The following is a 9,992-nucleotide window of genomic DNA, read 5'->3' on the forward strand; positions in this document are numbered from 1 at the left end:
GTTGGTTGTTGAGTCAATTAGACCATGCTAATTTCAAGCTTATATTTCTACTAAATAAGTTATTTAAGAATATTAGCTGGCTAACTCCTTGATCCTACTGTACCCTCTGAACTGATACTGTACATGTTCCGGGTCATTCACAGCCCATTCAGCCCACAGCCCATTCAGCCCATTCTAGTCAGACACTTATTAAGACTCCTTCACACCGGTACGCCGCTCCTGCAACGTGAGGGCAGGAAAAAATAAGTCACAGGAGTTGGCGATAGAGTACAAACAGCCTTAAGAGCTGAGTTCCTATCCAGGCTGGGGCCCGAGAAAGACTTCTCCCACTGGCCGAAGCAGCCTCCCCATCCTCTCCAGCCCCCAACCCTCCGCCCTCGAGGGAAACTGCTCTACTTCCTCCCCTTCTTTAAAGGAAGTGCCAAAATAAGCAGCTATGGGCCAGAATATGAACACCTTTTCCACTGGTTGATAGCAGTGGCTCACACGGCTCTGAAGAACCCTAAGAAGCAGCCTGGAGGGGAACGCTCAGTAGAACCACCATGGAGACCGTTAGGATAGCCCTACTTGTCTTCCTTCTAACCTCGCTCCAGCTCCTCACAACAGGTAAGCCTACAGGGATATTTAGTAGTCCTTTTGGACTGCCAAAAGCAGGTCTAAGTGGCTTGGATAGGAGAGCGCACAAAGGATTGTTGTCTCACAGACAGAAATGTTGAATTGAATTAATAATGGGTTTTAAAAGTTACACATTAACAAAGTGTTTAACACTGCTGGACAGATACGAGTTTTAGTCAGGCAAAATGGATGCTTGAAAAAATAGGCAAAAAGACTTGCCAGTAGTTGCATTGTATAGTGTTTTATGTTATTTTGTCTTGATGAGTAGAATAGTTGTTTTTATTAGCTGTTGTATTTACTTATTGTCTTAATCAGACTTGGTTTGCAAATAAAAAAATCTTGCATATGGACATTAGGGTCATTAAATATCTTATATAATAACACACGAAACACGACTGGCGATCACAATCAAGATATCCAGAACAGTATACAGACATTTTTTCCAGGGACATCCAGTGATGCCTATGTGCATATTTCCATTGGTACGAGCCTGAGATAAGAGCATCATTGTTTTTTGTTGTTGTCGATTGGAATCTTGTGTAGTGTTCCCCCCAAAAAACGGTATATTATCCTTGTCAGCCACGTGTGGAGGAAGGTACAGCCTCAACCCTTAATAAGGTGCTATGAATGTTAATAAAGTAGCATAACACTTCGTGTTAAGGTGTGTCAAGTGTTACCAGGATAACTCAGAGACCTCCCCATGGTACAAGTCGCCCAAGAGAGGCACATGGACATGAAGGTTGACAGGGAGACGCACCAAAGCTGTTGGCAGGACATTGAAACATCCCTGTTTTACTAAAAGTCAATTGTAAGACCAGATGCACACACAAAATAGTCTTTATTAGGTGTGTGTGAGGAACACTGTTCAGCACATTGTGTGCTTTACACCTACACTGAGTTTATAAAACATTAAGAACACCTGCTCTTTCCATGACAGACTGACCAGGTGAAAGCTATGATCCCTTATTGATGTCACTTGTTAAATCCACTTCAATCAGTGTAGATTAAGGAGAAGTGACAAGTTAAAGAAGGATTTTTAAGCTTAGAGACAATTGAGACATGGATTGTGTATGTGTCCCATTTAGAGGGTGAATGGGAAAGACAAAATGTTTAAGTGCCTTTGAACAGGGTATGGTAGTAGGTGCCAGGCGCACCGGTTTGTGTCAAGAACTGCAACACTGCTGGGTTTTTCAGATTAGCCATCCTTGGCAATCTTTTCATGAGACATATTGCATCGGACAACACTGATTATAAGACAGAACATATAGGAATAAAAAACATTGTTTGACGTCCAGGCCGAGACAAATGAATGTGCTTATTTGGGCTTGTGGAAAAAATAAAGAGGGAGTCTCCTGATTTGTTGTTTTGCTTGGAGCATGGGCACAGATCCAGGACCTGCGCCGCCTAGAAAGGTGATTGGAGCTGTAGATAGCCAGTGGGAACCAAACTGCTCCTTCTCTAACAGAGGGTGAGAGATCATTGTCCTGACCGTTTCGAAGTGAAATGATCCAATCGGCAGCAAATCTCCTTCCTGCATGAATGTAAACATCTGCAGGAAACACCCAAGCAAAGCCCTAGTGACTACAGTGCAAGCCTCTATGGAGTGGACAGAGACATTTTTTGTTTTTTTCCCTTGCAAATATGTCCCACCATAATATATACAAAACTAAATTGATAAAGGGTTCTCTTAACAAGAAGTATCCGCCTACAATATATATATTACATCTAAAAAAACTAAACTCACTGAATGATTTAATTGTTTTTGTCTGCCTCTCGTCTGTTGTTCGGATGCTTATTGTTGTGCTGGTTTTTGCCACACTAAAACCAGCACAACAATCAACAACAGACAAACCATCAGATTTGGGTAGGTATATTATAAAACATTTGAGTTACTGAGGTAATATTTCAAGAGACAGTGATAGTAATTCAAAAAAATCTCAGGGATTCCTGATTTTCTTTTTTATTACAAACAAAAAATTAACACTCAAGAGGCTGGCTGCATTTTAAAGTCTGAAAGATTTTCGCATCGCAGATGTTTATCCTGCTGCTAAGTTTTGTGATTTGAATCTTATTGTACACTACTGAGTTAGAACATCTTTGATCTGTCATCACAGAAACTACGACACCCGTCACGGCTGTTACTCTTTCCACTGAAAACAACCTTGGTGCAAATGTTTCTACAACCACTGTGACCCAAACCAGTAAGTAAAATAAAAACTTTTCAAAACATGGTCTAATGTTACAATGTCCTGATGTTCTAGTTCAAATAAGTCTCAGAACATTAGGACATTGTAACATTAAAAAGTGTTCAATCTTTAGAGATAGGTACAGTATGCTGGTTTAGAAACTCTGCTATTAACACAGCATCATAAAATGCATCATACCGGCTGTATTTCTGTATTTTGAAAGGGATATATCTTGTAAACTTGATTGCTGACATGCAAAACATTTGTGGGACTATATCAATAATGGACTAATGAAACAAATACCAAAATATTGTTTTGTGGTGGAATTTTCCTTTAAGCCTGGCAGAATTCTACCTCAGCACCTGCTACATCAACAGTAACAGAAAATACAAAGATTTCATCCTCACCCCTAATCACAGTGAATTCCACATCTCCAAATACTAAGGATAATGGTGAGACTTCATAGACATTTCATTTAAATTGGCTATTGAAATGTAATCTGTCTTCTCTGTAAACTTTATTTTTATGACAGAGGTCCTACATCATACAATAGGTCTGATGTGCTCACGTGTGATTGTGCAATAAGCTCCACAGATGTAAAACCAGATGATAATAGCCAGGGTTCGAACATATATACAGCATCTCGGAGTGCTGATTTAGGATCAGTCTTGTCTTTCAGGTTCACAATGAATAAGATTACATGGACAGGGAGGACCTGATCCTACTGTAGATCAGCACTCCTACTCTGAGAAGCTTAATACTGCCACAGATCTTTTAAAATGTTAGACATTTTCTGAACGAGTGCATTCTACCTCGTTCGCACAGGAACACAAGGGACCCAGGCCCCAACAACTGTTACCAAGAGTGACCCACTAAACAAAACTACCATTTCTCACCTTACCAAAAAGCTCGCAGGTAGGAGAAGATTTGTTTACCCCATCTCAAATCACAATAGAGATAGGATAGCAAGTACTGCATTGGGTTAACGATACCATGACCCCATAACAATGTTATGCCATGAATGTTGTCTTCAGGTTCAGAGGATGAAAATACAGGTATGTCTAAAGCACCATCACTGTCCCTCAATGCACTATTTTGTCCACTACCTGTGTAGGAAAACACGATGGTATAATGATAAAAATGACAATGTTTTTCCAGGTCAAGATAGAGTCAAGGACAATAAGAATACGGGTCAAGATGCCGGTACGTCCTCTGCTACCATCATCTGTATAGGTATAAACTCACATTGTCACGAATGGTGCTCCATTTTCCTTGCACTGAAAAACACACGGTCCGCAAAATAACCATAACATTTTAAATGGACACATCCAGATGACAAGTTACCAACACCATATATACAAAAGTATGTGGACACTCTTTCAAATGAGTGGATTCGGCTATTTCAGCCACACCCGTTGCTGACAGAAGTATAAAATCGAGGACACCGCCATGCAATCTCCATAGACAAACATTGGCAGTAGAACAGCCTTACTGAAGAGCTCAGTGACTTTCAATGTGGCACCATCATAGGATACCACCTTTCCAACAAGTCAGTTTGTCAAATTTCTGCCCTGCTTAGAGCTGCCCCGATCAACTGTAAGTGCTGTTATTGGACCAACTCCATATCAATGCCCATGATTTTGGAATGAGATGTTCGACGAGCAGGTGTCCACATACTTTTGGTCATGTAGTGTATTATGCAACTAGCATCTCCTTCTCGTGGTCATCGAAAGTTCAAAGTTACAGCATAAATCACACTGCAGAGTATATGGAGTTTTACGTTATGCTATTGTTTTCTACCAGGTCAACAGGCTGTAGGTGAAGAGACGGAAACTCCTAAATCAGGTAATGTAGCATCTTTATGGGCCCATTTACCTCAGCATCTACAGTGGGGAGAACAAGTATTTGATACACTGCCGATTTTGCAGGTTTTCCTACTTACAAAGCATGTAGAGGTCTGTAATTTTGATCATAGGTACACTTCAACTGTGAGAGACGGAATCTAAAACAAAAATCCAGAAAATCACATTGTATGATTTTTAAGTAATTAATTTGCATTTTATTGCATGACATAAGTATTTGATACATCAGAAAAGCAGAACTTAATATTTGGTACAGAAACCTTTGTTTGCAATTACAGAGATCATACGTTTCCTGTAGTTCTTGACCAGGTTTGCACACACTGCAGCAGGGATTTTGGCCCACTCCTCCATACAGACCTTCTCCAGATCCTTCAGGTTTCGGGGCTGTCGCTGGGCAATACGGACTTTCAGCTCCCTCCAAAGATTTTCTATTGGGTTCAGATCTGGAGACTGGCTAGGCCACTCCAGGACCTTGAGATGCTTCTTACGGAGCCACTCCTTAGTTGCCCTGGCTGTGTGTTTCGGGTCGTTGTCATGCTGGAAGACCCAGCTACGACCCATCTTCAATGCTCTTACTGAGGGAAGGAGGTTGTTGGCCAAGATCTCGCGATACATGGCCCCATCCATCCTCCCCTCAATACGGTGCAGTCGTCCTGTCCCCTTTGCAGAAAAGCATCCCCAAAGAATGATGTTTCCACCTCCATGCTTCACGGTTGGGATGGTGTTCTTGGGGTTGTACTCATCCTTCTTTTTCTTCCAAACACGGCGAGTGGAGTTTAGACCAAAAAGCTCTATTTTTGTCTCATCAGACCACATGACCTTCTCCCATTCCTCCTCTGGATCATCCAGATGGTCATTGGCAAACTTCAGACGGGCCTGGACATGCGCTGGCTTGAGCAGGGGGACCTTGTGTACACTGCAGGATTTTAATCCATGACGGCGTAGTGTGTTACTAATGGTTTTCTTTGAGACTGTGGTCCCAGCTCTCTTCAGGTCATTGACCAGGTCCTGCCGGGTAGTTCTGGGCTGATCCCTCACCTTCCTCATGATCATTGATGCCCCACGAGGTGAGATCTTGCATGGAGCCCCAGACCGAGGGTGATTGACCGTCATCTTCAACTTCTTCCATTTTCTAATAATTGCGCCAACAGTTGTTGCCTTCTCCCCAAGCTGCTTGCCTATTGTCCTGTAGCCCATCCCAGCCTTGTGCAGGTCTACAATTTTATCCCTGATGTCCTTACACAGCTCTCTGGTCTTGGCCATTGTGGAGAGGTTGGAGTCTGTTTGATTGAGTGTGTGGACAGGTGTCTTTTATACAGGTAACGAGTTCAAACAGGTGCAGTTAATACAGGTAATGAGTGGAGAACAGGAGGGCTTCTTAAAGAAAAACTAACAGGTCTGTGAGAGACGGAATTCTTACTGGTTGGTAGGTGATCAAATACTTATGTCATGCAATAAAATGCAAATTAATTACTTAAAAATCATACAATGTGATTTTCAGGATTTTTGTTTTAGATTCCGTCTCTCACAGTTGAAGTGTACCTATGATAAAAATTACAGACCTCTACATGCTTTGTAAGTAGGAAAATCTGCAAAATCGGCAGTGTATCAAATACTTGTTCTCCCCACTGTATGTTCCACCACACCCACCAGAGGGTGCACACACTTCACATTTGACTGGGTTGTGTGTGTGTGTGTGTGTGTGTGTGTGTGTGTGTGTGTGTGTGTGTGTGTGTGTGTGTGTGTGTGTGTGTGTGTGTGTGTGTGTGCAAAGTCAATAGTCAAGCCATGTTTGATTACAAGTCATCATAAATTGCCTACATTTCACATTGTCCCAACAATAGTACTAATCCAACTTCTCATGGGATGTGAAAAACAACAGTTTTGTCTGCCACACTAAAGAAAGATATACCTCCTCTTTGTCTTCAGATAAGAACCTGCTGTGGATTATTTTGCCAGTCCTGGTAATTGTGGGGGCTGCTGTCGTGTTCCTTCTGAAAAGTAAATGCATGAAGGACCACGATCACACAGGTACTACTCAATGACTGAAATAGCTGTGACTCTACACAGCATTATGTCTACATACTCATTACAAACTAAATAGCACTCATTATTCAATTGTTTTTGTCCCTGAACAGAGATAACTGATAATGGAACAGAAAAGTAAGTATAGTCGTTGGACTGTACATAAAGATACCATTTAGACAGGACCCCATTTGAATAGTTCCATTATAAACTGGGTGGTGCAGGCCCTGAATGCTGATTGGCTGAAAGCCGTGGTATATCAGACTGTATACCACGTGTATGACAGAACATTTATTTTTACTGTTCTAATTACGTTGGTAACCAGTTTATAATAGCAACAGGGCACCTCTGGGGTTTGTGGTATATTGCTAATATACCACGGCTAATGGCTGTATCCAGGCACTCCGCGTTGCGTCGTGCATAAGAACTGCCCTTAGCCATGGTATATTGACAATATACCACACCCCCTCATGCGTTATTGTTTAAATATACTGTGATCATGTCAAAAAATACTATTACCACCAATATGCCGTGCTGTCTCCTCTGTAGTGCCTCTTTCCAGAGCAGGCCGGACAACGCCAAAGACGGTGTCATGCTTCTCGGGGTGAAGTCTTCAGGCGGTGAAGACAATGGTACGTTTAAACTGTTTACTTACTAGCAGGTTAGCATCGTCAAACGGTGAGGCGCTGTTATACTGTATACTTCCAGCAGCTCTGGTGAATACATAACCAGGCCATTGCAGTAAAGCTTGGCTCGGCTCAGTAGTGTGAAAATATTATAACAAGCAATTAGTCTATTCAGTTCCCACGACTCCTCCCCTTCAAGTGAAGTAAAGACAAGGAGGAACACTTCAATAAAACGTTAAAAAGTTCAAGAGAATCATGCACACCATTAGTCTTCTACTTAACTTTCCCAAGTTCTCGCACTCATTTCCACCATCCCTCTACATTACAACTGTTTCATCAGGCGTGGACCTGCAATTATTCCAGGGAAGCCTGGAGCTTTTAATATCTCATTGTGCACATTCAGTAAATGAGCTTGGGCTGCAGAGAACAGGGGAAGGTGTTTCCTGTGATTTCTCATCCCCACCCTTGAAAGACCAGCAGAGGATGAAAGATGGGGACTTCCTCACACAAACACAGATTATTTTGGACGGGCCCTATTGTGTGGCTCCCTGGGCTGGCAAATGTCAATGTGCCCTGGGCAGACCCTGTGTGTAGTTTGCACCTCAGGCACCTCCCCAAATGGGAATTTGGCATAAAATCCCTACCTTCCTCCCTTTTCACTGTAATCAGAGCCTCTATCTGTTTGCTGGTAAACTCTGATATCTGGACAATAATACAACACTGAACTCTACTGTTCTGTTGAGCAACCACGAAGCAAACGCACCAGGGCTGAGTTCAACAGGACGCAACGTTATGGAACATTCAGATAGAAATGTACTATACAGAACAAGGATGCCTCTGTCATTTAAAATAAGGAATCACGTTGTCTCTATTCCTGGCATTTCTATCTGCAACGTTCGACAACGTTTGGCTACTGATCGTGGCCCTGGATATTCCTATTCTAATGCGAGGGATGTTGTAATATAAAGAGCGGTCTCATTTATATAACCACACCTGTCAAATTAGATCCTGGGTTAGGGTTTTATAATACATAACCAGTTTGCTCATTTTGAACTCCATTTCAGCTGCTGCAAGATAAAAGGGAGGCCATCCCATTCCAAATGGCCAATGGATGAGGACGAGCTCTTACAACCCAAAATATGGTCCATATCCCTTCACCTTCAACGATCTAAACCTTATGGACTATCAAATACGGCGTCGAAGAATCCCAAAAGTTACTAAAGTGGGAACATTTGTATATGGTTTGTGAGTATTGTAGGATATGGGGCTCTTAACTGAACACCTGTCTGTTAGAAGATATAGCATGTTTTATTATGTACTTCATTGTTTTGTGTATTCCTATTTTGATGGTAATTTAGTCAAGAAGGAATTGTGATTTTAATTTAATCAAGACCAACATCCAGCCATTTTAGTCAGGAAAATGATGCTGGATTCTGAATTAATATGAATAAATTAACCCAAATTCTTATTGTCTGAGTGTAAGATGGTTGTTTGTCTCACCCCTGTATTCAAGATACTGGTTTTGATTTGATTAAATCACCCAAACATGCATGAAATCCAAATGTACTGAACCTGAATTCAACACACAATTCCTTGATTTAAACCAGTTAGTGACCAGTACACATGGTTAACAAGTGTTTGTAGGCTTTAAATCTGTAAAAAATATTTTTTTCGTTTTCAGTGTAAATGCCAGGATTGTAAAGATGAGCTCTTTTACCAGTAAGTTTCCTGCTTTTGAACAAGTTATTTTGTATATTAGCTGTTGCTTGTCAGAACTTTTGTCAAATGTTTCCCAAGGAGGGTTGGGTTTGTTTAAATCACAGATGTATGTTTTACAAAATTTGGGGTGAAAGCAAATAAACTAAATGTGTTTATTTTGTGTAAAGGAGAAATCCATAAGATGTCCCTCTGGTCAATGATTATTTGAATTTCTCAAATACAGAACAGCACTGTTTTACTGATCGGCATTGGTTGAATATTTGTTGCTTTGCACCCGTACATGCTAACAAAACTTTGGCGCCATTATACAATGCATAAGTTAATGTTGATTTTGGATGTTGACTACACCTGGCTACACACCGTATCTGATTGATTTGAATGTGTTGAGTTATATAATGCACCATTGGTTCTTAGCGGTATGCAAATAAGCAGACCTTATAAGCGTATCGTATTCCCAAATAGTAGACCCGTTTTTAATGGACAGCAAAGTCCAGGCACAGCTGCTCCCATCGCTCCTGGAGGGTTTAGTTCCAACCAGGTTGTCTTTCTTTGTCGTCAAACTGCACAGATGATCAGATCTCACAATGCTTTGTCTGAGTAACCATTTCAATAGGCTATATTATAACACAGGCCTAGTAATCTTCTGAGATGCGCAGCATGTAGAGCCTACATGATTCGCCACCTGTAAAGTGTCTACTTCTTTATCAAAAGGAACAGCATGGCTAATGTAGCCTGGTAACCTTTCAGAACTAGACAGCCGAAGAATAGCACACCAAAGAGGGTATTGTCCCTTTACGAGACATTACCCTCACTGGGGGGCGAACAAGGAGGAAGCAGTGATGAGGGCGGTGAAAAACTGAAGAGTGCTGCTAGTGCAACTGGTGATGATGAGGAAGGAGCGTCTGCGATATGTAGGTCTTCACAAAGGTAAGCATAGAGTTGTTGTCCATCCAGACACT

At 41.5% G+C, this 9,992-nt stretch overlaps 1 protein-coding gene across 6 annotated transcripts; it reads left to right on the forward strand.

Annotated features, from left to right (window-relative positions):
- Positions 1–290: 290 nt before the first annotated feature.
- On the forward strand, positions 291–9,281 carry LOC139534567 (merozoite surface protein 2-like). 6 transcript variants are annotated; one of them, XM_071333794.1, is made up of 11 exons: positions 291–606; positions 2,730–2,816; positions 3,140–3,253; positions 3,627–3,716; positions 3,836–3,856; positions 3,960–4,034; positions 4,605–4,646; positions 6,593–6,694; positions 6,802–6,826; positions 7,238–7,320; positions 8,379–9,281. In XM_071333794.1, the coding sequence occupies exons 1-11, from the start codon at positions 543–545 to the stop codon at positions 8,390–8,392; spliced, it is 717 nt and encodes a 238-aa protein (XP_071189895.1). In that variant the 5' UTR covers positions 291–542; the 3' UTR covers positions 8,393–9,281. The 6 variants fall into 6 exon arrangements, with proteins under 6 accessions (XP_071189895.1, XP_071189898.1, XP_071189897.1 ...); XM_071333797.1 differs by having other exon boundaries at positions 3,960–4,004; XM_071333796.1 differs by lacking the exon at positions 3,836–3,856.
- The last annotated feature ends 711 nt before the right edge of the window (positions 9,282–9,992 follow it).

The sequence above is a fragment of the Salvelinus alpinus genome, chromosome 11 (assembly GCF_045679555.1).
Source record: "Salvelinus alpinus chromosome 11, SLU_Salpinus.1, whole genome shotgun sequence".
In the NCBI taxonomy this organism is placed as follows: domain Eukaryota; kingdom Metazoa; phylum Chordata; class Actinopteri; order Salmoniformes; family Salmonidae; genus Salvelinus; species Salvelinus alpinus.